The sequence below is a fragment of the Calonectris borealis genome, chromosome 27 (assembly GCF_964195595.1).
Source record: "Calonectris borealis chromosome 27, bCalBor7.hap1.2, whole genome shotgun sequence".
NCBI lineage: Eukaryota > Metazoa > Chordata > Aves > Procellariiformes > Procellariidae > Calonectris > Calonectris borealis.
In genome coordinates, this window is record NC_134338.1 from 2,828,917 (window position 1) to 2,855,290 (window position 26,374).

Sequence of the window (26,374 nt, forward strand, 5' to 3'; positions counted from 1 at the left end):
AAGCAGCCCCCCCCAGCACCAACCCCCACCATCCCCGTGCCTCCGTTTCCCCCCATTGCAACCCATGCACAGCTGCCCCGGCAGCATTCGGGCAGGGTTCGGTGCGGTGCGGCATGCCCCACCGATGCCCCGCTCCCTGCCCGCAGGGTCCGGCCAGCCCGGGACAGCGCTGAGCACCACATGAGCGGCAGAGCAGCATGGCCAGCGACGCGAGGATGGGGGAGACCCCGCCGCAGTGGAGGAGACCCCAGGAAGCAGCACAGGACGCCCAGGGGATGGAGAGCAGCAGGGTGGTCCTGCCCCGGAGCACCGCCGCCGAGCTGGGACTCCCGGGCTACCAGGAGCCCGGCAAGCTGAGCTACGGCACGGAGAAGGGGTGTCCCTGGAGGAGCTCCGAGGGATGCTTGGGGCCAGGCCGGGAGCTTGCTGGTGGCCGGCTGGGCTGCCCCTACCCACCGGCCCCGCCGTGCCTGCGGGACACCCTGTGCCGCCCCAAGGATGGAGCCGAGCTCCCGCCGCTGCTCCTGCCCAGGAACGGGCAGCCCAAGGCGGGCTGGACTGAGCCCTGCAAGGAGCGCCCGGGGCCGCGGTGGGCTGAGGCCGTGCTGGCCCCCCTGGCCCTCTACAGCCACGCGTACCACCGCTACCCCCTGCCCTTCCCGGGGCTGGAGAGCCAGCACCCCGGCACCGCCGGCAAGACCCGCGCCGCTGCAGGGGACGGGGCCGGCGACCCCCCGGCTTTCCGCCACTGCCCCTTCCTCGTGGAAGCCAAGCACAGCCCCTTCCTCCTGTCCTCGCTGCTGCCCACCGGACCCCCGGCTGACCCCCCGTTCGGCGGTGGGGGGCCGGAGGGACCAGGGGCGATGGGCGACGGGCGCTTTGCCGGGGTGGACTGGCATCTGGGCTCCTACGCGCCCGCCTGGGGCCAGCCCCTCTACCTGGGGCTCCCACCGAGGTGCAAGGCAGCTCTGGCCCCCTTCGACGACTGCACCAGCTCAGGGAACAAGGTAGGCAACCCCGGACGGCCGCGCCGGCGCCTGGCTCCGATGGCCTGGCTCTGGAGCGGGGATGCTCGGGGCTCGGCTCCCCGGTGTGTCCCGGCTCCCCTGGGTGATGCCAGGCTCCAGCCTCAGCTGAACCCGGCTGGGAGCGGCGGGTTGCGAAAGGCGATGCTGGCACCCGTGCCCAGGGCAGGGCAGGGCTGTACCTGGCGTTGGCGGTCCCCGAGCGGGACGCAGCCCCCCACTCGCTTCTGCAGCTCGGCAGAGCGGCAGCACGGTGGCAAGAGGGGTCCCAGCCCCCCCGAGGGATGGGGCAATGCGTCCCTGGGGGGGTGATGCTCTCCTCCCCGGGGCGGCTCCGTGGCGTGATGCGAGCCCCCGGGCTGAGTCACGGCGGCAGGAGCCGCGGCACGGAGGCGGCGGAAGGCAGAGCCGCCAGCCCGTGGGTGCGCCCGTCGCACCCCGTGCCTCTGCGGCTCCCCATTCCTTTCCCACGCGGGCAGGGGTGACACGGGCACCCCACAAGCTTGGCCACCTGGGGCTGGAAAGCACCGGGCAGCTGCCCAATTGGGGGGGGGGGGGGGGAACTGAGGCAGGGCCATGGGGTGCTCCCCGTCACCACCTCCCAATGATGTGGGTGATGAAGGCAGGGATAGGGACCCACATCTGGGGTGACACCAGCCTTGACAGCCCCTCTGCTCCCCCCCCAGGAGTTTTACCCGAAGAAAGAGCCCGGCTTCCACCCCCCAGCCAAGGACCAAGCGTCATCGCAGCGGCTGGGCCAGGGCCAGGCGCAGCAGGATGGAGACGGGGAGGGGGAGCCGGCGGTGCCGGAGCCACTGGGAACCCCGTGGAGGGATGGCCGAGCCGGGGGCAGCTCGGCAGTGCCCGCTCCCCATGCCTGCACGCCTCCCCCCAGCGCCAGCCACCCTCTCTTCCTCCTGCAGCCCGGCGCGGCGGGGGGCTGCGGGGGTCCCTGGGTGGGCACACGGCCCCACGCTGCCGATTTCCCCCCGGAGCCGGGGCCAGGCAAGCCCTCCGAGCCCAAAGACGAGCGCCTGGCATACCAAAGCCTCCAGCCCGGCTCGCCACCGGGACCGGGGGAGCCTGACCCATCGCCTCCGCTCACGGACGGGCACTACCCGCCGGCCCTTGCCAAGCCGGAGCCACCCCCGGCTTGCCTCTGCACCTCACCGGGCTGCGATGGGTGCCCGGGGGTGGGCTGCGGGGCGCTTGGCCCCTTCGAGCCCACCCTGGGCATCCCGGGGGGCCATTTTCCATGCCCACCCAGCAACCACACCAAGCTGAAGAAGACCTGGCTGACGCGGCACTCGGAGCAGTCGCTGCCGCGCTGCAAGGCTCCCCGGTGGGATGGTGGCCCCGAGCCAGCCGGCGAGGGCAAGCGCTCAGCCAAGCGCCCGCATGGCATCGCTGATGGACCCCGTGCTGCCAGCGAGGGTGCCGGGGCGGCCAAGAGGGGCACGAAGGCCACCGAGAGCGTGACCACGGCATGCCCGGGTGATGGCACGGGGAGCGGAGGGGACCCGGAGGAGAGGAGGATGGAGCTGGGAGAGGGAGGTAAGGCGGGGGGTGCACGGTGGGTCCAGGGAGAGGGCGGTGGCAGAACCCGGTCCCCAGGGAAGTTTTGCATCCCGGTTCCCAGCACCCGCAACATGAGCCGTGAACATGTGCGGGCTGGGAAACCTGCTGCGCTTGGGTTTTTCCCGGCACGGATGGGTCTGGCAGCAACTCCCAGGGCAGGGATTTATAGAAATGGCCCTTTGGGGCAGTGCAGCACCCTCGGGTGTGATGCCCAGTGGGGTGGCAAGCACCATTGCTGGGTCAGAGCTGTCCTTGGGGAGGGCTTTGGGACACCGTGCATGGTGACACACCAGCCGGCATCTCAGCCCTGACCTCTGCAGATCTCCAGTCCTACTTTCCAGCCCTACTTTCTGGCCCAGTTTCCAGCCCCCGCCATGGCGTGCCAGTCCCTCCTGGCTGGTGTGTCCCCATGCTTGGTGTCCCAAAGCACCTCCCGTCTCCCCCAGACCTGCCGAGCCATGCCAGCCCGGAGCCGCGGGAACCGTGGTGCCTGCAGAGCGTGCCCTGCACCGCCCTGCCCGAGAGCATCCCGCGGTGCTGTGCCTGCGCCGCCCGCGCCACGGGGGACCCCGAGGGTGAGGAGGAGGATGATCGCCCCGAGAGCACCTGCAGACTGCTGCACTTCCGCAGGTGAGCCCGGGGGTCCTGGGGAGCTCACAGCCCTGCCCAGGGCGGGGGGGTCCCGGCAGCCCATGTTGGGATGCATGGAGCATCCTCTCCCATCACCTCGCTTTGGAGCATCCCCTCCCATCATCCTGCTTTAGAGCATCCCCTCCTGTCACCCCACTTTGGAGCATCCTCTCCCATCACCCTACTTTTGAGCAGCCCCTCCTGTCACCCCACTTTGGAGCATCCTCTCCTGTCACCTCGCTTTGGAGCATCCCTCCTGTCCCCTCTCTCTCGCAGGTTTGCCTTTGGGGACAATGGGGAGCTGAACATCGATGGCTTCTGCACCCTGGGGGAGGCGGAGGGGGAGATGCTGCGGCTGGAGGCAGCCGGCCCCGAGCGAGGGAGCCGGAGCGCGGGCAGCAGCCTCTGCCTGGCCAAGTACCTGCTGGGGGTCCTGGGGGACCCCTTCTGCGAGGCCGTCCGCAAGGACAGGGACTTGTGGCCAGGAGCCCCCGGCGGGCCCGAGGGTAAGCGGGGACCGGAGCGGGGGGTGACACTGGGAGCACTGGGGAGGCTGAGGGCTGTGTTTCCCGCAGGGGTGGTGGCCTGGAGGCGGGGGGAAGGAGCCCCCCAGCTCTGCGACGCCTGCCAGCGCGGCTTCTTCAACTCCCACTGGAGCTGCGCCAGATGTGGCTTCCAGCTGTGCCCCGACTGCCACCGCAGCAGGCGGGAGGCTGATGGCCACGGTACGGGGACGGGGGGGGGCTTGCAAAGGGGGTGTCAGCCCCACGGGGGCTTGGTGGGGACGAACGCACCCTCTCTCTGACGCAGAGGGTCCGGCGCGGCCACCCAAGTGCATCCCCGGGCAAGACCACCACATCGCGTCCCTCGTCCCCACGCAGTTTGTCCCCACCTGTGGTGAGTGTCCCCCCCGCCGGCCCCAGGACCCCCCCCGCCCGCTGCCCGGGGCTCACCCGCCTGTCCCCATCCGTCCCCAGTCCTGACCCGGCTCTGGAAGCTGCTGCACGAGGTCCGGGCCAAATTCGGCATCGAGTCGCACTGTCCCTGCAGGGAGGGGGCTGCGGAGCAGAGCCCGGCGGAGCCCCCGGGGAGCAGACAGGTACAGGGGGGCTGTGGATGGGGGGAAAAGGGGGTGCAGGTGCACCCCAACCTCTGCAAAAGGGTGCCCAGCGGAGGGGAGTGTGCACGATGCTGGGGAGGGGACCAGCCCTGGGGACAGGGGTCGTGGCTCCCCTCCGGATGCCCGCATGGACTGGGGTGTTCCAGGAGCTGCCGGGGGCCGCGGTGCCCACCCTCCTGCCCAGCAGCGATGGCCATGCCGACACCTCCCAGCCCATCAAGGAAGGTAGGGCCGGCTGCAGCCCCCCCGCTGCGGGGACAGCCCCGCTCCGGGGGGGTGGGGGATGCTGCACCGCATCCCCTACGAGGTGCTGGGGCGGGGAGCGAGAAGTGGAGGAGGGCACGGGCAGCCCTGACTCCTTTTTCCCCCAAGCAGAGAGCCCCGAGGGGGGGCCACCATCACCGGGGCAGCCGCCGCCCCGGGGGGCCGTGCAGACCACCACCCTCTGCGACCTCCTCGCCTCCACCGCCGTCAAGCTGTGCCTGGGGCAGGACGGGGTGCGCATGGCCTTCGCCCCCGTCTCGCCCGCCTTGCCCAGCGTGAGTCCCGGGGTGGGCAGGGCACCCCCCTCGGCAGGGCTGGGGGGACCGGGGTGGGCTAACGGGGCTCCCCCCTTGCATCCCCCCCCAGGACAACCGCCTGACGAGCATCCTGGACAGCATCATCGCCCGTGTAGTGGAGAGGAAGATCCAGGAGAGGCAGGCGGGGGCCGAGCTGAACCCCCCCAGCCCCCCCGGTCCCCCCACCTCCCACTGCACCCTGGCACCCAGCGGGCTGCTCTGGCTGCACGACCCCGGCCACGCCAGCAACTACAAGCTCTTCCAGGAGCACTGGCGGCAGGGCCAGGTGAGCCCCCCCCTCCGTGGCAGCACTGCGGACCCCCCCAGACCCCCCCCCGCCCTGCTAAGCCCCGGCTGTCCCGGCAGCCCGTCCTTGTTTCAGGGCTGCAGAAGAGGCTGGAGGGGCGGCTGTGGGGGCCGGAGTCCTTCCGCCCGGCCGGGGGGGAGCAGGCGGTGGAGGTGGTGAACCTGCGGGCGCCGGCGAGCCGCGTCAGGATGAGCAGCCAGGAGTTTTGGGATGGCTTCGCTGCCAGCGCGGGTAAGCGTGCAATGAGTTTGTGGGGTCCCAAGTGCGATTCTGGGGTGTATGGGGGGTACCTACGCATCCCTCCCACCCCGGGCACGCCGCCAGCATCCCCGTGTGTGATGCCATGCTCCATCCTGCAGCATCCCCGGAGCCGGAGCAGGGCGGTGGGGACCTGCTGAAGCTAGAAAGTGACTTTGGGGACATGGAGCTGTGTCGGTAGGTGACAGCAGATGCTTCACCGGGGTGGGTTCCCCCCTCCCTGGCAGCCCGGTGCCCCCTCTCCTTGCCGGCTGGGTGCCAGCCCCCGCAGCAGCGGGATGCATCCCGGGGTGGGATGCAGTGAGCAGGGCTGGGGGCAGCGGGGCGGCTCTGCCAGTGCCGGTACCCCGTGCCCCGGCCTCGAGCACCGCGCCTGTGCCGCAGGGCCACCAACCTGAGCGCCAGCCTGCCGCTGCCGGAGCACTGCGGGCCCACCGGCCGCCTCAACCTGGCCACCTACCTGCAGGGCCAGCGGGGCCGGCGCTGGCTGCGCCCACGCGTCTGCGTGGCTTACGGTGAGTGCCGCCCGGCAGCACGGCAGTGCCCGGGGCGGGGAGCAAGCTGGGCTCCCCCCACCCATGATGATGCTCGCCCCTCGCCCACCGCCCTGCTCCCGCTTGCAGGGGTGCATCCCCAGGACCGGACCATTGGGACCAAAAACCTGACGGTGGAAGCAGCCGACTCCATCAGCGTCCTGGTGCACGCCGCGGCGTGGCTGCCTGAGCAGCCGGCGGCACGGCAGGGTAGGGCGGGTGCATGGGGGTCCCCCACCTCAGCCGCCCACCCTGGTCCCCCCCTGAGCACCCCTCTGCCCCCAGACCTGCTCCTGCAAGCCGATGCTGACGGCATGGATGCGCCGCTGAAGGAGCGGCTCTGGGAAGCCGGCAGCCGGCCCGGTGCCCTGTGGCACATCTTCCGTGCCGAGGATGCCGGCCGCATCCGAGACTTCTTGCAGAAGGTGGGTGCCATCACCCCGCAGCGCAGCTTTGCACCCCTCCGGCCCCCAGCTCCGCTCACCCCCGGTCCCCGCAGGCGTGCGAGGACCAAGGGCGGGAGGGGGCGGCTGCGGCGGAGCCCCCCGGCCGCTACCTGGACCTCTCGCTGCGGAGGAGGCTGCGCGAGGAGTGCGGGGTGAGCGGCTGGACCCTCCTCCAGTTCCTGGGGGACGCGGTGCTGGTCCCCGCTGGGGCTCCCCACCAGGTAGGCAGCTCTGCAACGCCCCCGGGGGCAGCTATTTGGGGTGCAGCTGTGCCAAAGCCCCCTGGGGAAACTGAGGCACAGCCAAGCCCCGGTCCCTGACGCCGCCGTGCCGCGGGCAGGTGCAAAGCCTCACCGGCACCATCAGCGTGGAGCAGCGGTTCCTCTCACTGGAGAATGCCTCCCGCCTCCGGGACCGCAGCACCCACCCCACCGGGGCTGCGCGCCAGCTCCACGCCCAGGTGGGTGGGTGGTGGTTTGGGGGCTGTGGGGAGGGGGGAGGATCCCGGTGCGGGGTGTGTGGTGCTGACCCCCTCTTTGCACCCTTGCAGCTGGACGGCATGATCTTCTCCGCTGTGCGGGAGGCCGTGGGCGTCCTGCGGGGCTGCAAGTGAGGTGGCCGCGGCACGCCGGGAGGATGCTCGAACAAAGCCAGCGCTGCTGGCCACGGCCACGGCCACGGCCGAGATGCTGCGGGGAGCCGGGGCCGGCCGCCTCTCGCTTGGTGCTTTGCTCTGCAGTCGCCCAAGGAGGCTCGGGGCGGGAGCGGGGCAGCCGGGGAATAAAGTGTCTGCAACGTGCCGGGGCCGCCGGCAGCACCAGCACCCGCCTCGGCGTCTCCCTCCCGCGCGGCGTCGGCCCCTTCATCCCCATCCGCGGTCAGGGATGCTCCGGTGGCCCGGGGCTGGGGTGGGGTGGCAGAGCCGGGGTCTGGCGGGGTGCCACGGGGCGCTCCCAGCCCTCGGCAGCTGGCCGAGGCCACTGGTGAGATGAGTTTGGCACGGTCTCTGTGCTGGCAGCCTCACAGAGAACTGGAAAACAACAGCGGCTCGTCGCGGCCGAGAGGTCCGGGGTCCCAGCGTGCAGCTCCATCCTGCCCTGCTGCGGGAAAACAACCGACACAAAAGGCCGACAGAAACAGCCCCGGCCGTGGAGCACCGTGCCCCGGGGAATCGCTCTGCTCCGTGCAGGACCAGTGCCTGAAGCTGCCCTAACGATAACGGGGGCGGAACTGGGGAAACGGTGCCCCACGGGCGGTGCGTGGAGCCTCGGTCCCTGCACGCTGTGCCAGCCGCACCGTGCAACATGCGCCCTGCACCGCCCCACGCACCGCGCAGCACGGCAGGAGATGGACCAGGGGCTGTGCGCTGCACGCCATGCACCCTGCAATTAGCGCCGGGCAATTAGTGCCGTGCAATTAACACCGTGCAATGGGCACCGTGTAATTAGCACCGTGCAATGGGCACCGTGCAATGGGCACCGTGCAATTAACACCGTCCAACGGGCGCCGCGCAATTAGCACCGCCCGCGCAATGCGCACCCCGCGCTCTGCACCACCGACCTCGCCACGCCCCTCCCGGCCCCTTTAAGGCCAAGCCCCGCCCCGCAGCCTTGCGGGGAAGTGGCGGCAGGACTAACCAATGGAAAGCCAGCTGGACTCGCGGAGCGGCCAATGGGCGGCGAGCGAGGTGGGCGGGGGCCGCGCGGCGGAGCCCCCGGGACGCGGTGAGTGCCCTGGCGCATGCGCGCGGGTACGGGGGGGCTGCGGGCGCCCTGCGCCCCCTTCCCTGCACCCCTCCCCTCCCCTCCTGCACTCCCCAAACCCCCCCATTGCACCCAGCAGCCCCCAAACCCTTCCCCTGCTGCACCCTGCAAACCCCAGCCCTTCTCCATCGCACCCTGCACCCCAAACCCTTCCCCATCGCACCCAGCAGCCCCCCAAACGCTTCCCCATTGCACCCTGCACCCCAAACCCTTCCCCATCGTATCCAGCAGCCCCCCAAACCCTTCCCCATTGCACCCTGCACCCCAAACACTTCCCCATCGCACCCAGCAGCACCCTAAACCCTTCCCCATTGCACCCTGCACCCCAAACCCTTCCCCATCGCATCCAGCAGCCCCCCAAACCCTTCCCCGTTGCACCCTGCAGGCCCCCCCCAAGCCCTTCCCCTGTTGCACCCCCCAAACCCTCCCCCTAGTGCACCTCCCCCGCAAGCCAGCAAACCCTTCTCTGCTGCTGCGCCTCTCGGCGCACCCTGCAGTCCTGCAGACCCTTCTCCCGCTGCACCCCGCAACCCAGCACCCCACCTCGCACCCCGCAGCCCAGCACCCCACCTCGCACCCTGCAGTCCAGCTCGCCCTTCCCCTATTGCACCCTGCAGCCCAGCTCGCCCCCCTGCACCCCGCAGTCCCCCACGCCTTTCCCCCTATGCACCCCATACTCCGACCAGCCCTTCCCCTATAGCGCCCTGCAGTCCAGCACGCCCTGGCCCCCGCAGCCGGCCGATTCCTGCCCTTGGTCCAGCCCTCCGAGCCCCCCGCAGCCCAGCGAGCCCTTCTCCTACCCCACCCCGGGCATCCCCCAGTCTAGCAGGCCCTTCTCCCCCAGCATCCCCCAGTCCAGCCGCCCCTTTCCCCCCAGCGTTCCCCAGTCCAGCAAACCCTTTCCCCCCTACCTCCTCCAGTCTAGCAAACCCTTCACTTACTTCAGCTTCCCGTGTATCCTGCAGTCGAGCCAGCCCTTCCTCTACCGCAGCCCTCCCCGCATCCCCAAATCCAGCGAGCTCTTTCCCTACAGCCCCCTGTACACCCTGCAGTCCAGCCAGCCCTTCCCCTACTGTGCCCCCCCATGCCTCCCCCAGTCCAGCAAGCCTTTCCACTACCGCAGCCCCCCCCGCCTCCCCAAGCCTAGCGACCCCTTCCCTTACTACTTCCCTTCCTACACGCTGCAGTCCAGCCAGCCCTTCCCCTCCTGCGCCCCCCTGGGCGTCCCCCAGTCGAGCAGACCCTTTCCCTACTGTACCCCTCCCTGCATCGCGAAGGCCACCGAGCTCTTCCCCTGCTACGTGCCCCCCCAGCCCAGCAGACCCTTCCCCTCTTACACCCCCCTCCCCGTCCCCCAGTCCAGCACACCCTTCCTCTCCAGCACCCCGCAGCTGCCGGGTGACCCCTTCCCGCATTGCACCTCCCCGTGCACCCCGCAAATGCCGGACCCCCTCCCTCACCGCCTCCTCCAGCCCAGCCAGCGCCGGGGCTCCCTGTCTCCCCGCCTGCACGTCTGGGGGGTGCCCTCCCCACCCCAAAACCCCGCTACCCCCTGAATGGGTGCCTGAGGGCTCTGCAACCCCCCCTCCCCATCCAGCCTGCGGGACCCCGGGTCCCATGGGGGAGGCTCCGGCGGCGGAGCTGGATGCAGTGCTGGGTGGCGGCGGCTGGGACGTGGGGGCGAACTTCGAGGGTCCCCCCCCACCCACCGGCCCCATCCGCCTGGGGAGGAACGCCTGCTACGTCGTCCTGGCCGTGCTCTTCAACGAGGAGGTGAGGCAGCCCCCGTGAGACCCCCCACCCCGGTGGCACCCGGTGCCCACCCGACCCCTCTCCCTCCCCGCAGGATGGGGTGCTGCTGGTGCAGGAGGCCAAGCCCGAATGCCGTGGGAAGTGGTACCTGCCGGCCGGGAGGATGGAGCCCGGCGAGAGCATCGTGGCTGCCATGCGGAGGGAGGTGAAGGAAGAGTCGGGGCTGGAGTGCGAACCCCTCACCTTGCTGGCGCTGGAGGAGAGGGGGCCGGCGTGGATCCGCTTCGCCTTCCTCGCACGCCCCACCGGTGCGTGCCTGTGCCGTTCGGTGCGCTGAAGGGGTGTGGGAAGGACGCGGCTCACCTGGTGCATCCCCTGCCAGCCCCGTGCCGGGGCATCGGTGTCCCCTGCCAGCCCCATGATGGGCATCGGCATCCTCAGCCAGCCCTGTGCCAGGGATCAGCATCCCCTGCCAGCCCTGTCATTGGTGTCCCCTGCAAACCCCATGATGGGCTTTGGCATCCCCAGCCAACCTGTGCCCAGGCATCGGTGTCCCCTACCACCTTTGTGCCGGGGCATCGGCATCCCTTGCCAGTCCTGTGCCAAGTCATTGGTGTCCCCTGCAAGCCCCACGATGGGCTTTGGCATCCCCAGCCAGCCCTGTGCCCGGGCATCGCGGTCCCTTGCAAGCCTTGTGCCAGGGCATCAGCATCCCCTGCCAGCCCTGTGCCCGGGCATCGCGGTCCCCTGCCAGCACCATCACCAGTACTGGCATCCCCCACAAGCCCCGTGCTGGGGTATCAGTGTCCCCTATCAGCCCCGTGATGGGGGTCTCGGTGCCCCCACCAGCCCCATGACTGGGCACTGGCAACCCCTGCCAGCCCAGTGCCGGGGTCCTGCCGTCCCCTGCCACCCCCGTGTCAGGGCATCGCCGTCCCCTGTCACTGCTGTGCCAGGGCATCGCTGTCTCTCTGCCCACAGGCGGGACCCTGAAGACCCTGGAGGAGGCTGACGCCGAGTCCCTGCAAGCGGCGTGGTGGGCCGGGGACCCCTCGGCGCTGCCGCTGCGAGCCCCAGACATCCTGCCCTTGCTGGACCTCGCCGCTCGCTACCGCCGCAGCCCCCCGCACCCCCCGACGCTGCCGCAGGAGCTGCCCTGCGCCCTGCTCTGCTTGCGGCTCCTGGTGGCCTTCGCCAACGACGCCGGGGACCTCTGGGTGCTGCTGGGCACGGCCGGGACCCCCCACTTGCCCGTGGTGGCCTGCGGCACGTCCCCAGCCGAGCTCCGCGGGGGTCTCTGCCTGCCCGTGCTGCAGCTGCTGCGGGACTGCCTGCCGCCGGACCCCCGCCTGGGACCCCTGGGGCTGCTGGGGCTGCAGCACCGGGCTGGGGGTCCCGGGGGGGCCGACGGTATTTGCTTCAACGTGCTGCTGAGCATCCCGCCCGGCAGCCCCGGGGCTGCCCCCCCCGAGCCCCGCAGCCCCGCTTTCCGCTGGTGGCCCGTGGAGGAGCAGAGCCTGAGGGGCAGGATCCTGCAGCGGCTCCGTGCTGCGGCCGCGGTGCCTGTCCGCAGTTAGTGCCCGGTAAGCCCCGGCACCCCGGCTTTGGGCACGGGGGGTCCGGCTGAGACACGTGGCCAGGGGGGGCCTGTTTGCAGTGCCGAAGGTGAGAGCCCCGGGATGTCCTGCCTGTGGCCAGGGGGACGTTTTGGGGCAGGGCACGGCGCCGTGTCCTGGCCTGGGGGGCTGAGAAGAAATAAACCCGGCTGCTGCTTCTTGCATCCAACTGGCTGCGGTTAAACGGGGGGGGACGAGGGCAGGGAGTGGGGAGCCCCGTTTTGGGGGATGCTTGGGAAGGGGGACGGGCGCAGTACAGATGGCAGGGGCACAGCGTGTGGTGCTGAGCTCACGGCTTTATTGTAGCAGAGTCCCATCACCCAGGGGAGACGGTGCCCGGCTGTGCGGGGCTCGGGGTGCACCGTCCCTGCCAGGCAGGAGCCACAAACACACACACACACACAAACACACACACACACACAAACACACACACACAACACCCCCCCCGTGCCCCAGGGCCGGGGGAGATGATTGAGTTATTGCAGCCGAGGGGGTGGCATTGCCCCACCAGGCAGAGGACAGCACCGTGCCCGTGCATCCCATTATTGCCAAAAAATTCCTGCTTGAAGTTGATGGGAACTCGGGGCAGCTCCGACACGGGGCAGGGGGAGCAGGAACCCACCACCCAGGAGGAAACGTAGCATGGTTCACTTTGCACCCAGAGGGGCCGCATCCTGCACTGGGGAGGTGGCATCACCTCCGGGTTGGCCAAGGCGGTGGTGAAGGACTCTGCGCCTCCTCTTCCTCCTTGGCTGCGAGGCCAGTGTCCTTCCCGGGGTGCCACCGCCATGCCCGGCTACTGGGGACGTGTCGGTCTGAGCAGCGCCACTGGAGGCTACTGGCACATGGGTTGGGCCACCCCCGGTGGCCACCACAGCCCGGCCGAAGAGGGGGTGCTCAGCGGGGGGGCCGGGGAGCCGCAGGTCAGGGGGGCCCCTCCGGCGGTCCCTTGACCAGGGCGATGGCAGCCAGCTCCTTGCAGAACTCCTCCAGCACCACCACCCCCTTGAAGAGCATCGCGTGGTCCATCCTGCGGGGAGACGAGCAATGGGGGCTCCGTGGGGTACACCCCCCTCAAAGGGCATGCATCGCCCCCATCCCGTGCCACCCCCCCAGCACTTACTGCTCTCCGGGCACCAGCCCCATGAGCTGCCGGCGCACCAGCAGCAGCTTGGCCCTGAAATGGGGCACACGCTGGAGCCGCTGCATCAGGTCCCCGATCACCTGCATGGAGGGGGAAAAAGAGTCAGGCTCCATTTCAAGGGGGTGTCCCCGTTCCCCCCCCCGCCCTGCCCCCAGCAGGTGACGTTACCCTGACGAGGACAGAGAAGAGCGAGCGGCAGCCGGGTGCCAGGTTGAGGTAGGGGTCCAGCAGGTACTCGTGGAGGTGGGGATGGGGGAAGGCGGCCAGGCGGGACAGCACCGAGGTCACCTGCAGGTTCAGGCTGTAGGGCTGGGGTGGGGGGGATGCTCAGTGGGAGCTGGCAGTGTGTGTCCCCCCCCAGCATTCCCCGGCGAGGACGCGTTTGGATAGAGGATGCATCGCCTTCCCATGGCTATTGCCGCCCCCGGGGACCCACAGCGGGTGGGAGGGTGGCAGCCCTTCTTTCCAGGGTCCGGGACCCCCATAGTGGGGGTGAAGCGGCCAAGAGCATCGGTGGTGTTTGCAGCCACTAATTAGTGGGGGCTGGCGGAGAGCCCTTTTGGGGGGGGGGAAAGTCCCCCGGGCCATGCCAAGGCAAGGGGCAGGAGGGACCCAGGTAGGTCCCTGGCATCTCGACTGGCCACCCCCGTACCTGGTCCAGGATCCGGGTCATCCGGTCAAACAGCACCTCGAGGAAGTGGCCCTCGTAAAATGTCACTTCGGGGTGGCAGGCGTCGAGGGGCCGGGGGCCCGGGGGCCACCCCCACGGGGCCGCGCTGGCTCGGCACGCCTGGACCTGCCGGGGGGGGGGGATGGTGGGTGAGAGCCAGAGCAGGGGCTGGCACTGCCGGGGATGGGGACCCCCCCCAGCTTCTCACCATGCCCAGGGCATCGTGCACGTAGGTGTCGTAGCCGCCTTCCTCCATGCACGAGGAGGTCTTCGCCTCCTCGGGGACCAGGCAGAGGAAGCTGGAAGAGAGGGGAGAGGGATGGGGAGGGGGATGCAGCCCCCCCATACTGGAGCAGCCCCTGCAAATCCCTACCTGCTGACCACCTCGCTCACTTGCCCCTTCCCCGACGGGGCTGATCCCAGCGGAGGCTTTTTTGCCGTCCCGAAGCCAGCATCTGGGAATCCATCGGTGAAATAGGGATCCTCCTCCAGGTCCCTGCGGGGCCGGCGCAGGGGCGTTAGCTGGGTGGGTGTCAGGGGGCTGTCCCCCTCTCCCTGCCCGGGGCTCCCCCCCGCTCACAGCCCGTCCTCGTCAGGGTCCGGCTCGGGGGGTCCGCGCTCATCGGGCATGGGGGGTCCGCGCTGCAGGTAGCCCCTCGCCTCCAGGTTCCTCAGCGCCAGGCTGTGTGCCACGTGCTCGTGGGGTTTCCGCAGGAGCTCCTCGAAGAGCCGCAGGCTGGCCAGGCTGATCTGCAGCACGGCGAGCGGGGTGAGACCACCGGCACTGCCCCCCGGCATCGCCCGTGTGCCCCCCCCCCCCAGGATGGGGCTCACCTCGTCGGAGAGATGGTTGCAGCGGTCGATGAGCTGGGTGCGCAGAGGGTGGGGGGCGTCCCCCGGGGTTTCGGGGTGCCGGTCTGGCCCCAGCAGGAAGAGCACGAGGCGGTGGAGCAGGGGAGGCGCGCGGATCTGCCGCACCGTGCCCGTCAGCATGGCCGTGGCGCCGAGGACGGCGAGCTCGGACCTGCCGGGGACAGGGTGGGATGCTGCGAGGGGTGTCCTGAGCCAGCACTGCAGCATCTCACAGCAGGGAAAAAGGAGGTGCAGGCAAGGGGAACCCCGCGCTCCCGGCCCCAAGGGGGTCCTTGATAGAGAAACTCTCCCCCGGCTGCTCTCTCATGCCTCAGACACTCACATCTGCAGGAGCTGCGGCTGCAGGATGCCCTGGAAAAACTTTTCCTCCACGGCCTCGGTGACGGCGTCTGCCACGACCTGTGGGTGACGGCAGAGACTGAGCCACGGCGTGGGCAGGGGGCTGCCGTGCTCCGCAGGGCCGGCCGGGCGCTCCTTACCGGGTGGGCGCCCATCACCAGCTCATCGAGGTAGTCCAGCCAGCCGAAGAAGGCAGCCAGGCTCTCCTTCCCCGGGAAAACCCCGTCGCCGGCAGCATCACCCTGCGACCTGCGTGGGGTAGAGGATGTGGTGCTGCGGCAAAGCCTCGGTGATGCCTGGGGACCACCCTGCCCGGCGCCCACCTTACCTCCAGCTGGCCCTCTCCAGGGCGAGGACGTCGGCGGGGTCGGTGCAGGCGGGCACGGTGCTGTAGAGGTCACAGAGATGCTCCGTCAGCAGCTGGCACAGGGTGCTGCTCCGCACCAGGCAGGCAGCAGCCGCCTCCTGGGCGAGCCCGACGAGCAAGAGCAGGTTTTCCCGAGCCTTCAGCGCGACCCTGCTCTTCTGCGAGAAGGAGGAGGAGAGAGGTGTCGTCACACAACCGGCGGCGCCCGCCGTCCCCTCCTTGCCAGCCCTTTCCCCCTACCTTGCTCTTGCACAGCCCCACCAAGGACGTGACGAGGTTGCTGTCCCTCCGTGGTGGGGAGGGCTCGGCTGGGGGGGAGCCGGCGGTGGCGGCGGTGCCCGGGGGACGCTCCGCACCCTCTTCCACGGGGCTGGCCGGCAGCTCCTGGGCTCTCCTCCCATTCAGGATGCTCTTGCCCTGGAGAGGAAGAGGAGCAGCAAAGCATCGTAGCCACCATCTTCCTCCCAGAAGGAGGAAGAAGTGGGGATGGAGCTGCACGTGAAAAAGATCGATTTAAACGAGCCAAAGCCCGCAGATGATCCCATACGTGTCCCACCAGGGATGCTCGGGGGCTGCTCACCTCCAGGATGTAGGCCAGCAGGGTGGGATCCTGCTTGATCTTCGTGCAGAGGACGGCAGCAAACTGCACCTCCTCCTTCTCCGTGCCGGAGCCCAGGCGATCGCCGCTGAGCTGGAGCAGCTTCTGGCAGGGCAGGGAGAGGGATTCCGGGCTGCTGGCTGCTCTCCCGCCCTCCCCGGGTGCAGCAGCCACCCCATTACCGCGGGCATCGGTTCCCGGCAGCGTTTGGCAGGGATGCGGCCAGTCCCAGCACGCGGCATCGCCGGCGGCACGGCCAGCCGGGGCCTCCCACCGGCCCCCGACAAGCCCCCCCGGGCGCGGGGCTCACCTGCACCGGCCTGTGCACGTTGAGGTAGTGCAGGAGCGGGTGCTGCACCTGCCCCAGCACCCGGCTGAAGAAGAGGAGGACCTGCTGCCTCATCCCGGGGGGGTACTGGGAAGGAGATGGGGAGAGGCATCGGCGAGAGCCCAGTTCCCTGTTTTTGTACCTGATTACCCCGTAATTGCCCCGAATCACCGGGTCACGCAGCAGTCAGTGGGGGTGGCTTGCAAGAACACTCTCAGCAGAGACCCCGGTTTTACTCCCCCAAAATGATGCAGAGGGGCCCACGGACCCCCCAGGACCTCCCGCCTGCCCTGGCGTCCTCTCCCTGTAGCAATTAGGGACTGAACGCAGTTCTCTGAATTGAGCTCTCTTGCAGAGAAAAAACCAGGGGGATTATTTCCCCTTTCCCATGGCTACAATGCTAGCGATGGGGAGCTAACGCCCAGCACCCCAAAAAACCAAATCCTCACGGCCACGGAAGGGCCAGCGCACGTTCCTGAAGCCCACACTGCGCTAGTGTTTGCTTATGTTTGAATAAAAAGCTGTTTATAGGGAGCCTCATTATTATTAGCAACAAAAGAACAGCAGAGCCCTTACGTTTGGGCAATATTTACTTTGAGAGGGGGCTGTCCAAAAACACCTTGTCCTGCGAACCCAGGCAGCCATGCGCCAGTTGTGCAAACAGGCTGCTGGTGTGAAAAACACCCTTCCCGTCCACGCAGGGATGCGATGGGGTGCAAGAGCCACCCGGAGAAGCAGCAGAAAGGATCCCAATGAGGATCCTGCACCGAGCAATCCGGCCCCCCCAAAAAAAGCCAAGCACCCTGACCAGCTTCACAAACTCCCCTTGCTCAGCTCGAAAAGCTTCAAAATTAAAATTACTGAGCAGCACCATGCAAAGCAGCTGGAAAAGGCTGCGGGTGCTGCAGCGCAGTGCTCGCCCCCCCCCAAAGCAGCTTTCCTGGTGCCTGTGCACCCACCTCCGCCTTGCCCAGCGTGCCGAGGGTCTCCAGGACCTTGTGCTGCAGCAGGTACTCGAGGCACGGTCCGGCCTCCCCCGCCGGGCGCTGCTTCTCCTCGTACACCAGGATGTCCAGCATCTGCTTGAGGCGCCAGGGGATGTCCGTCTGTCTGGCGGGGATGCTCTCGTCTGCGGACACAGGAATCGCGGGCTGCGGCATATCCCCCCCCAAGGCACCGGCAGCGTGCCGACGGGCTCGGCAAGGGGAGCCATGCATGGTGGGGTGCCCAGGTGCAAAGGTGGGGTGCTCGCCAGCAGCACCCCGAGCCGTGCCCGCCCAGAATCCTCCTCCACCGCCGTTAGCGGGGACAACGCTAGATGGCAATGTGATGATGGAGTCCCAGCAGCACTCGAGGCTGCTCCTTCCGCTCACGGCCTAGCAAGCTGCCGGCTGTCCTCGCCGGGGCCGGAGCCACCGTCGGAGCTGCCGGCTGTCCCGGGGGGCTGCAGGGCGCTGCCTGGCACTGCCAGCCCTGGAGACCCTCCGGCACGGCCCAGGCGGGGAAGGGGCGGCAGGGGCCAAGCGGGAAGGACCGAGATCCTGCCAGGGAAAGGGCTGAAGCTCTCCAGGCCCTGTTTTTAGTGCTCCCGGAGAGCAGCATGCTCCCGGAGAGGGACGTGCCCCAGCCTGCAATCGTTCCCAGGAGAATCCGCACCCACCCAAACCCCCTGTGCTGACCCTGCCGGTGTGCAGGGGGGTCGGGGCCGGGCAGGGGTCGGCTGGATAAGCCCTCCCGGGGTACGGGAAGGGGTGTCCCATGCCAAAGCCCGGCATACCCCCTCAGCTGCCGTGCACTAGAGTCAGCACAATGTCTTGCTACCCCATGGGGTCCCGTCCCAGGGCACAGGGTCCCAACCCAGGGCACAGGGTCCCGTCCCAGGGCATGGGGTCCTGTTCCAGGGCATGGGGACCCCCTCCCTGGGCACAGGGACCCTATTCCCAGGTCATGGGACCCTATCTTAGGGCACAGGGACCCTCTCCCAGGACATGGGCACCCTGTTCCCACACCATGGGGACCGCATTCCCATGCCACAGAGACCCCATCCTGGGGCATAGGGACCCTCTCCCCGCACCCCACTCACCCGTGGCCTCCAGGTAGTAGCCGGTGATGCCCTTCCAGTGCTCGGTGAAGGCTTCCAGCAGGTCCACGCTGGGCTCCCGCTGTGCACACCGGGGCTGGGGTCAGGGGTGCACGGAAGCCCCCCTGGTCCCGGTCCCGCCGTGCCCCCCCCCCCGCCCCCGGCCCCGCTCACCGTCTCCACCGCCTGCTGCAGCAGCGCGCCCAGACGGCTCAGCATGGCTGCGCCCGCCGGCACCGACCCCGGCCCCGGCACCGACACCGGCACCGACCCCGCTCCCGGCCCCGGCCCCGGCGCGGCCCCGCTGCGGTAGCTCCGCCCGGCGCCGGGCGGGGAGGGCGGCCCGGCCGCGGTACCTCCCCCGGCGGCTCCGCTCCGGCTCCGGGCTGGGGTTGGATTGGGGGGAAGCGGAGGAACTGCGGGAACGGTGAGGGACGGAGGCTGGAGAGGTGTCGGGGCTGCGAGGAGTATTTGGGGCGGAGGGTTTGGAGGGGTCCCTTGGACCTAAAACTGCTCCGGGGGGCAGCCCTGGGGCGGGGACGGACTCCTGTGCACACCGGGCACCGGGGCGGGGACAGCCCCCCATCCACACCCCGCACTGGGACGGGGATACCCCCCCCATCCACACCTCACACTGGGACGGGGACAGCCCCCCATGCACCGAGACGGGGATAGCCCCCCATCCACACCCCACATTGCGATGGAGATACCCCCCCCCATCCACACCTCGCACTGGGACGGGGTCAGCCCCCTGTTCACACCAAGCACCAGGATGGGGACAGCCCCCACACCCCCCAGCTCACCTCTTACCGCGGTACAACCCGGTAGAAGCCAAATTTTATGATTTTTTTTTTTTTTAATCCTTAAAAAAAAAAAGTTTCTACAATTAAAAACAAGCCATGACGAACACAGCTGCTGGAAAGCAGCCCAGGGCCCAGCCCGGGTCCCGCCGACTCCAGGGAAGGTGCAATTAGGTGCCCCAAGCAGCCCCCACCGCTCTGTGTGTCCCCCCCAGTTGCTCGGTCTTGGGGTGCATCTGCACCCACCCCTGCAAGTGGGTGTCCCCGGCGGGGCTGGGGTGCTGCCGGTGCACCGTTTTGACCGGACCCGCACCGGGGAGAGAGGCTGGCGGCTCATGAGGTTGCAACCGGGAAATCTGCCCCACAACCAAGGTGCTGGGACGGGCAAGAAGGCAGCGAGCCTGCGAGGGGCTTGCCACCCTCCAGCCCTCGCGCCAGAGAAACTAGAAACCCACAGACGGAGAGTTTATATGTATATATATATATATATATATATAAAAAATAGATGTGCGTAGTTGTAGCGTTGATACTGATGGTTAAAAAACAGATACCAGGCTGGTCCTGCACGATCCACGTGCAGCCCTATCTTCTGCTGAGAGATGCCCGGTCCGGCAGGTACGTCTGCGGGGTGGGTGCTGCCCCGGGGCCGCTGCAGCGCTGGTCACATCGCAGACTTCATCTCCCACTCCTGGAGAGCGGCCGAGATGGGTGGTCAACCCCCTGCATCCCCGCGCCGTGCGTGGTACCCAGCTCACCTTAACTCTGCCCACCCCACGCAGCTCCCGGCCGGTACCTTTCTCTTCTGCAGCACTTTTCCTTTCTCGACGATGACCGGGGAGGGAGATGGCTTCAAGGCGCTCTTCGCCGACGCGGTGCGCTTCAACAGCGGCGTGAGGAATGAGCCCTGCTGGAAAAACGGAGCGGAGAGAGGGCGATGCCTGCCCTCCTGAACCCTTCACACTCCCTGCAGCCCGTGCCCTCCCCGGTGCCCGTCCTCGGTGCCCCCCCACCTCGGAGCCAGCCGAGCTGGCGGTGGCGGCGATGTGGCCCTTCAGGGACTTGCCGATGGCCAGCAGGTTCATCTCGGAGCCGGCTTTCAGCCTGCCCTTCATGCGGCAGGCCCTCTCCAGCTGCCCCACCTTCTCCTCCAGCTTGGGGAAGGCTCTCTTCCCTGCAAGGACAGCAGGGGCACTGCCAAGCCCGGGCACCCCTCGACCCTGCCGGCTGCTCGGGCGAGGGCCAGGCACCCCCCGGCACAGGGGCAGAGCCCCTCTGCGGTCCTACCGATGAGGATATCCAGTCCGTCCCGAGCCCCTTTCCTCTCGGGCAACGTCAGGGTGCGCTGGGACCGGGAGAGATCCCTGCTCTGGAGCTCGGGGCTCACCTTCGCCCGCTGCGGGCTGGCAGCCCTGCCCCGGAGAGCTGCCGCTGATGCTGGGGAAGGACAGAGAAAGGATGCTCGGGAGGAAGGGCAGAGGAATCACGGCACAACACCGTGCTTATGGGCACCGCAGCCTGGGGTGCACGGGGGGACCCTGCTGGTCCCCTGGATGGAGCATCCAGCCCCTGCTCACCTGCCTGCGAGGGCAGGGCGCTGCCCGGGGCGTTGCGGCAGGCACCGGTGGGCAGCGCAGACACGGGTCTCTTGCACTGCCCTTGCGCTGCTCGGTCCAAGTTCTGCTGCTGCAGAAGGAAGCCCAGGAGAAGCCCGTGGGCAAGTGGACAGTGGGAGCCCGTCCCCCGTGCCCTGAGCCTCGCGTGGGGGTTACCAGCTGCTGCAGCCGCTCCACGTTGGAGTAGAGGTGCTTGGGGGCCTCAGCTGGCGGGAGCTGCCCGAAGGGGTCGTCCATGTAGGCGTTGGGGGTCGGGACACGGCGCAGCAGCAACCCGCTGCAAGCAGGAGGGGGGTTCCATCACTGCCCGCAGCCCCGCAGCGGAGCGGGAGGGCTGGGGCCGGCCGTGCCCCGGCCAGCGTCTCCTTACCCCGCAGCAGGGCAGCTGCTGGCATCGCTCAGCCTGGGGGTCTCGGTGCGGGGGCTGTTGCTGGCCGGCTCCCCTCCTCCCCTGGCCCGCAGGGTCTTCAGCCAGGCTTCCCTCTCCTCATCTGAATGGGTCTGGCGTGGAGCAGAGGGTCCAGGCTCAGCGGGTCCCCCCCGGCGAGGGACGCGGGGGGCTCAGGGGTGCCGTAGCGGTTGCTCACCTGCAGCAGGGCGAGCTCCCGGCCCCGCTGGGCGATGCGGATGCGGAGGCGCTGGGGGGAGCTGGCGGCCGTCCCCGGGGAGACCTCGCAGCCCTCCAGCCGCAGGGCACAGACGGGGCGCTGGGCACCGCCAGGCTCGGGGAACATGCGCAGGGCTCCCTGCCGCACCGCGCACCACAGCCGCTGCCACCGCCCGCGCAGCCGCACCGCCAGAAAACCTGTGGGTGCATCCCCCATCAGCAGTGGCACGGGGTGCAGGGACACCCCCTCGCCCGGTCCCCATGCACCGCACCTCCTTTAGCATCCTCTCCAGGCCGGGGGCTGCGGGCAGGGCTCTGCCGGGAGCAATCCTCCTCCTCATCCTCCTTGCCTATCTGGGATCCAGCAGCCTGAGAATGGAGATCCAGAGATCATCCCCTGCAGGTTTTAAGCCCCCTGCACCCTGACCCCCACCCCACGGCAATGCAACCCTCCCCAACGGGGACAGCGGGACAGGGAATTGGGGTGTACACTCCACACCCCTAGCAGCCCCTTTCCCGTGCCTGGGTTTCCCGGGGGAGGACAAGCGGCTCACCCTGCCGAGCCTCGAGGAGGGCGATGCTGGGACGCCGATGGCTGCCAGCCCGCTCGGGGCATCGCTGCTGACCTCTTCGATCACCTGCCGAGGGAGAGGGGGAGTGCTGCAGCCCCGGGCTCCCACTCCCCCATCTAACGGGACTCCAGGCACCCCTGGGATGGGAGAGGAGCTGGGGACAGACAGGGTGGTCCCCAGCCACCTCAGGAGCAGGGCTGTGCCCGCGTTTCTCCCTGCCCACCCCTCCCTCCTGCCCACGCAGAGCTCTGCCAGGCTGCAACACCTCCAAACCTTCCTCCAGTCCTCAGCCTGCTGCCGGCTCTGGAAGCCGATGACCAGCGCCTCGCCCGCCGTCCCCGTCACCTTCAGGGCGTGCGGCATCTTCTTGCCACGCTTGGCTTTGTAGGTGACGCGGCAGCCCCGCAGGTCCAGCTCCAGCACCGGCTGCGGGTCGGCGGCACACCTGAAGCACTGCGGAGGCACGGCGGGGTCGGCAGAGCTCGGGGCCCCGCTCCCACCCTCCATCCATCCTCCTCCGGCCGCTCACCAGCAGCACGTGCTCCCGGACGATGAAGAGCTGCTTTGCCCATTGCCCCAGCCAGCGCTTCCTCCAGAGGAAGCCGCAGAGCTGCGCCTCGGGGCGGCCGGGGGGCTCGGCATCGGGGCCAGCGGCCGGCGGCCGCCTCAGGTAGTGGGCACGGTCCGTCACGCCATCCTCATCCTCCCCGTACGACTCGTAGTGGCTGCTGTCGGTGTCGGCACCGCCTGAGAGCCGGGATGGCGTCAGGGTGCTGGGTGCATGCGGGTGCTGGGGAGGGGGTGCGGCGGGGTGCTCACCGGAGCCGGTGCATCTGCCGGGGCCGAGGGGTTCGGCATCTTCATAGGAGTCATCGGCCGGTGGGGAGGGCGAGTCGCCCGGCACCTTGCTCTGGGGAGAGAAGGGGTGCTCTGAAAGTGCTGCCCCCCAGGGTGAAGCTCGCAGGGTCCCCGAGGGACTGCCGGGGGGCTCTGCCCGGAGCTGGCAGGCAGCACGGGAACCTTCCCGGCCTGGCCGGACCCCGGTGCGAGCGAGGTCGCAGTGCAGGGACTGGCAGCACCACTCCCATCCCCTGTCCCAGCACAGGGCTGCTGCCCGAGCCCCCCCGCACTCCTGCAGCCCCCCCACTCCTCCGCTGCCCACCCTTACCCCTCCGTGCAGGCTCAGGGTGCTGGCCGGGCGGCACTCGCAGGCTCTCCCTCCCGTTGCATCCGCTGTCCTGGTTCCTGGGGGAAAAGCAGGAACGGCAGCCGTGTGCCGGGTCAGCGAGGAGCCGGGCATCCCCGGCCGCGCACGATGAGCCGCCGGCAGAGATGGGGTGCGGGTCAGAGCGTGCGACTCACCCGGGCTGGCGCGGCCCTGCGGGGTCCCCGGGGAAGGCGAGAGGCAGCGCATGATCATGTACTCTGCATCCTCTGCTGCGGGGGGAGCGCCCAGTCACAGCCCCGCTCCTGTCCCCTTCCCTGCTGCCCGCCGGGCGCTAACCGGGGGCTGCCCCGTCCCCCCACCCGCAGACCCGCGCTCACACAGGGGGGTCTGCAGCCGGGAGAGGAGATCGGCCACCGACTTCTTCTTGGCTCGAGCCACGGCGCTGAGGCTTTCCTGGTCCAGGATGAGCAGGAAGGACCGCAGGTCCGACAGCAGCTTGTCCAGGTCTGCAGGGGACGGGGACGTGCCATCACACCCCGCCAGAGGAGGGTGCGGGCAGGGATGCCCGTCCCCTGCCCGCCACACTGGGCAGGGCTGGCAGGGGCTCTCCAATGCCAAGCAGACGTGGGGGTTACGTGCCCCGTGCTGCCAGCCGTGCCCCCGCTCCCGGCACCTACCCCGGCTCCGCACAATCCCACCATTGACAGGCCCGGGGTGCCGGGGGAGGATGAGGAGGCGGGATGGGGACCTGCGTCGCTGAAGGGTCCTCTGTGTGTGCTCACAGAGCGGGTTTGTTCCCAGTTGGGCGAGGGGAGACGTGGCTGGGGGCCGCACTGGGCAGCCCGACATGCTGCTCCCCCGTGCTGAGGAGGAGGAGGAGGCATGGCACATAGGAGCAGCTGATGAAGGCTGCTCCGGGCACGCTGAAAATGCTAAGCATTCACTTGCTGCCTGCTCCGAGGGCAAGGAGCAGGATCGGGGCTCGGTGCCAGCCGGGGACCCCAACCCTGCCATGCCGGGAAGGAGGATGGAGTGGGACAAGGAGCTGCTTTGTGCCTCTTTGCCCTGGCCGGGGAAGACGGGAGCCCCGCACCCTGCACAGCGGGATGGGACAGCACCGCCCTGCAGCCCCCCCGAGGTGGGGGAGACCCAGAGGGCTACGGGCACGGGGAGAGGGTCCCTCTGGCCCCAAACGGTGGCAGTCCCTTCAGCTCTGGGTCCGTGCAGGCGTTTCCCACGCTGGAGGAGCACGTGGCAGAGCAGGACCACGCGCACCCCCAGCCTGGCCGCTCGCCCCGCTCCCGCAGAGCCCCCTCGCCCTGGGCACCTCCGGCTGCCACCGTAGGAGCGGGCAGACCCCGGTCCCCCCCGGGTCGCTGCCCGCCTTCCCCTGGCTCCTTCCTGCCGTGCATCTGGAAGTGGTTTGCATGGCTCTGCTCCGGCCGCTCCGGGCTCTGCTCCCTGCTCCCAGCTGGGATAAAACGTTGCAGACCCGCTGTCGAAACCCACTGCCTCTTGGCACGGGGCCTGGCTGTGCCGGCTCCCCCCTTGCCGCCCCGCTCCGGTCCCAGTCTCCCTCCTCACCGTCCCCCTGCCATTTCCCAACTGGAAAAGGGACGACCCCAGCGAAGCCACGGCCGGCCGGGACGCTGCCCCGGTGAGTCCCCGCAATGCCCCAGGCGACCCTGGCATCCCCATGCCCTGCCTCATCCCTGCATCCCGCATCGCTCCGGGCTGGCGGGGATGCAACAGACCCCCAAAGACAGCAGCAGCCCCCGGGGGAGGCGGGGGCAGGCAGGAGGAAGGAGCCTGCCGGTCCCACGTGTGTTACAGGGGACGTGGGAGAAGCCCCTGCGGAGGTGCTGGCACGGGGGGGAGCACTGTCCCCCTCCCCAGTGTCCCCAGCCGGGGAGCACACACCCCTGCCCGGGGGGAGAGGAAACATCTGGCAGGGCAGTGAGGCTGAGCAATGCCGGAGCTGGGCCCAAACATCTGGATTTCCCTGGAAACTGGGGAAGGGAAGGGGGGGACCAGTTCCCTGGGGGACTGGCGGGGGGGGCTCAGGCAGGGGGTGGCCGAAGGGACCTGCGGGCAGAGCGCGAGCCTATGGGGGGGATGGAGACTGTCCCCGTGCCCGGTGTGCCTGGCTCTTCCTCTCCCTCCCTTTCTCCTCTCCTCCGCCCAGGCCAAATTCCTCGGCAATGACATCTCCGTCCACTCACCCCCTCAGCCCTCCCTGCATCCTCCCCCTGTGCTCCCCCCGGTCGGCCCCGATGCCCTCGGTGGGGCAGGGGAGCCATGCCCGGCAGTGCCCGGCCGTGCCCGCAGCCCGGTGCGGAGCAGGCAGGGGCTGCCCTCACCCATGAGGCCACGCCAGCTGCCTGCTGCCGGGGCCAAGGGAAGGCAGCCGAGATGAAAAACAGCTGCCTCGGTCTCCAGGGCGGGAGGAAAACGCCCCCCAAACACACAGCCGTCTCCTAGCAAAGCGCCCTGCTCCCACGGGATGTGGCCCAGCCCGATGGCATCTTCATCCTCAAAGGAGGAGGAGGAAGGAGAGGGCTGCCCAGGAGATGCCACTGGAGCACACGATCCCCAGGTGATGCCAGCACCCAGGGGATTCGGGGCTGGCACCTCTGCCCTGTGGCCACGTGCATTTTTCTCTGTGCAACGAAGGGCAAGAGGTGCCCAGGCTCAGCCCTGCTCCCCAGGCGGGGTGCAGGGGGGAGCAGCGACTCGGGGGCACCCCAAGGGCCCCGCTCCGGCGCTCGGGACGGCTCTCGCCCAGCGCGGGATGACTCAGAGGAGGAGGCTGGAGGCCGCCCCGAGCCTGGAGCTGCTCCTGGCCACAGCGTGACCCGTCACTGCGGGGAGGCTTCGGGCCACGGCTCAAGGGCGGAGGCGCTCCCCCCACGGCCGCTGCACCCCCAAATTGCCCCAGGAAGGGTGCTGGCAGAAGCCCTGGCATCCCACACCCTTCCACGGCACCGTGCACCAGCACCCCACTGCAACCCACTCTGTTCGGGGGCATCCAGGCACGCCATCCCTACTCTGACATCCCAAACCCTGACACCCACGCCTTGTCCCTTGCACCCCTTCCCTCCCCAGCACCCATCCCACAGCCCCACGCACCTTCCCACCACCCCAGACCTCCACTCTCCCCCTTTTCCACGCTGCACCCCCTTTCCCTTCCACACCCCCTTTTGCACACTCGCACCCCCGTGGGCACCCCCTCGCCCAGCCACACCCTCTGCGTGGGCACCCCCACGCAGCCTCACGCACACCCTCTGCCCTCTCTTTCACCCCTTTGCAGGCTTGCACCCCCCCCGCAGCCTTGCACCCCTTTGCACCCCCCCCCCCGTACCTCTCTGCCGGGCCATGGTGCGGGCGCGCTCACATCGCGGCGGGACCGGGACCGGGGCCGGGACCGGGACCGGGACCGGGGCCGGGGCAGCGCTGGCCCGGCTCGGCTCGGCTCGGCCCGGCTCGGCTCGCACACGCCCTGCGGGCCCCCAGCACAGCCCGGCCGGGGCGGGGGGGAGGCGGGGAAGGGCTCCGCATCCTCCTCGGAGCACCACCGCCATCTGCAGGGACCTGGCACCGGGGGCGGGAGGGGGAAGCAAAGCAGCG

At 69.4% G+C, this 26,374-nt stretch overlaps 4 protein-coding genes across 16 annotated transcripts; 2 read left to right on the forward strand and 2 right to left on the reverse strand.

Annotated features, from left to right (window-relative positions):
* Positions 1-215: 215 nt before the first annotated feature.
* Positions 216-7,279, forward strand: HR (HR lysine demethylase and nuclear receptor corepressor). Its single transcript, XM_075174628.1, has 19 exons — positions 216-1,007; positions 1,712-1,828; positions 2,021-2,579; positions 3,050-3,233; positions 3,510-3,739; positions 3,809-3,958; positions 4,044-4,130; positions 4,211-4,332; positions 4,500-4,578; positions 4,729-4,892; positions 4,984-5,199; positions 5,280-5,451; positions 5,580-5,655; positions 5,863-5,993; positions 6,102-6,221; positions 6,297-6,436; positions 6,511-6,678; positions 6,798-6,917; positions 7,008-7,279. The coding sequence occupies exons 1-19, from the start codon at positions 216-218 to the stop codon at positions 7,068-7,070; spliced, it is 3,690 nt and encodes a 1,229-aa protein (XP_075030729.1). The 3' UTR covers positions 7,071-7,279.
* An 806-nt stretch (positions 7,280-8,085) lies between these two features.
* NUDT18 (nudix hydrolase 18) lies at positions 8,086-11,752 on the forward strand. 2 transcript variants are annotated; one of them, XM_075174966.1, is made up of 4 exons: positions 8,086-8,181; positions 9,818-9,993; positions 10,067-10,280; positions 10,954-11,752. In XM_075174966.1, the coding sequence occupies exons 1-4, from the start codon at positions 8,097-8,099 to the stop codon at positions 11,547-11,549; spliced, it is 1,071 nt and encodes a 356-aa protein (XP_075031067.1). In that variant the 5' UTR covers positions 8,086-8,096; the 3' UTR covers positions 11,550-11,752. The 2 variants fall into 2 exon arrangements, with proteins under 2 accessions (XP_075031067.1, XP_075031069.1); XM_075174968.1 differs by lacking the exon at positions 9,818-9,993 and having other exon boundaries at positions 10,067-10,300.
* Positions 11,753-11,864: 112 nt separating this feature from the next.
* On the reverse strand, positions 11,865-18,293 carry FHIP2B (FHF complex subunit HOOK interacting protein 2B). Of its 7 annotated transcripts, none has more exons than XM_075174960.1 (17): positions 18,162-18,293; positions 17,991-18,069; positions 16,867-17,036; positions 15,890-15,994; positions 15,562-15,681; positions 15,222-15,398; positions 14,943-15,139; positions 14,755-14,887; positions 14,598-14,674; positions 14,237-14,426; positions 13,983-14,152; positions 13,776-13,898; positions 13,611-13,701; positions 13,385-13,528; positions 12,901-13,033; positions 12,712-12,812; positions 11,865-12,618 (listed from the first exon to the last, which is right to left on the reverse strand). In XM_075174960.1, exons 1-17 carry the CDS (start codon positions 18,204-18,206, stop codon positions 12,424-12,426), a joined length of 2,250 nt encoding a protein of 749 aa, XP_075031061.1. In that variant the 5' UTR covers positions 18,207-18,293; the 3' UTR covers positions 11,865-12,423. The 7 variants fall into 7 exon arrangements, with proteins under 7 accessions (XP_075031061.1, XP_075031060.1, XP_075031062.1 ...); XM_075174959.1 differs by having other exon boundaries at positions 15,562-15,684; XM_075174961.1 differs by having other exon boundaries at positions 14,755-14,863; positions 15,562-15,684; positions 18,162-18,292.
* A 444-nt stretch (positions 18,294-18,737) lies between these two features.
* LOC142093556 (actin filament-associated protein 1-like 2) lies at positions 18,738-26,329 on the reverse strand. 6 transcript variants are annotated; one of them, XM_075174822.1, is made up of 17 exons: positions 26,109-26,329; positions 23,125-23,253; positions 22,942-23,016; positions 22,748-22,824; positions 22,399-22,489; positions 22,109-22,326; positions 21,853-22,032; positions 21,562-21,645; positions 21,280-21,376; positions 20,988-21,205; positions 20,771-20,901; positions 20,557-20,677; positions 20,362-20,470; positions 20,072-20,221; positions 19,798-19,958; positions 19,581-19,691; positions 19,338-19,475 (listed from the first exon to the last, which is right to left on the reverse strand). In XM_075174822.1, the coding sequence occupies exons 1-17, from the start codon at positions 26,326-26,328 to the stop codon at positions 19,449-19,451; spliced, it is 2,199 nt and encodes a 732-aa protein (XP_075030923.1). In that variant the 5' UTR covers position 26,329; the 3' UTR covers positions 19,338-19,448. The 6 variants fall into 6 exon arrangements, 5 of the variants coding, with proteins under 5 accessions (XP_075030919.1, XP_075030918.1, XP_075030923.1 ...); XM_075174820.1 differs by lacking the exon at positions 26,109-26,329 and having other exon boundaries at positions 19,581-19,694; positions 23,125-25,886; XM_075174821.1 differs by lacking the exon at positions 26,109-26,329 and having other exon boundaries at positions 23,125-25,883.
* Between the last annotated feature and the right edge of the window lie 45 nt (positions 26,330-26,374).

Excerpts from the sequence above, each read along its gene's own strand:
- HR (XM_075174628.1), top strand. The coding sequence starts at position 216 with ATGGGGGAGACCCCGCCGCAGTGGAGGAGACCCCAGGAAGCAGCACAG. Across the intron at positions 4,579-4,728 it reads CTCCCAGCCCATCAAGGAAG|AGAGCCCCGAGGGGGGGCCA; the intron begins GTAGGGCCGGCT and ends TCCCCCAAGCAG. Across the intron at positions 6,679-6,797 it reads CCGCTGGGGCTCCCCACCAG|GTGCAAAGCCTCACCGGCAC; the intron begins GTAGGCAGCTCT and ends TGCCGCGGGCAG.
- NUDT18 (XM_075174966.1), top strand. The coding sequence starts at position 8,097 with ATGGAAAGCCAGCTGGACTCGCGGAGCGGCCAATGGGCGGCGAGCGAG. Across the intron at positions 8,182-9,817 it reads GGCGGAGCCCCCGGGACGCG|CCTGCGGGACCCCGGGTCCC; the intron begins GTGAGTGCCCTG and ends CTCCCCATCCAG. Across the intron at positions 9,994-10,066 it reads CCGTGCTCTTCAACGAGGAG|GATGGGGTGCTGCTGGTGCA; the intron begins GTGAGGCAGCCC and ends CCCTCCCCGCAG.
- FHIP2B (XM_075174959.1), bottom strand. The coding sequence starts at position 18,206 with ATGCTGAGCCGTCTGGGCGCGCTGCTGCAGCAGGCGGTGGAGACG. Across the intron at positions 13,034-13,384 it reads TGACCCGGATCCTGGACCAG|CCTGAACCTGCAGGTGACCT; the intron begins GTACGGGGGTGG and ends CCAGCCCTACAG. Across the intron at positions 12,619-12,711 it reads GGGCTGGTGCCCGGAGAGCA|GATGGACCACGCGATGCTCT; the intron begins GTAAGTGCTGGG and ends GTCTCCCCGCAG.
- LOC142093556 (XM_075174817.1), bottom strand. The coding sequence starts at position 24,472 with ATGCGGGATGCAGGGATGAGGCAGGGCATGGGGATGCCAGGGTCGCCT. Across the intron at positions 23,017-23,124 it reads CCGGCTGCAGACCCCCCTGT|CAGAGGATGCAGAGTACATG; the intron begins GTGAGCGCGGGT and ends CTCCCCCCGCAG. Across the intron at positions 20,902-20,987 it reads GGGAGCTCGCCCTGCTGCAG|ACCCATTCAGATGAGGAGAG; the intron begins GTGAGCAACCGC and ends GCTCCACGCCAG.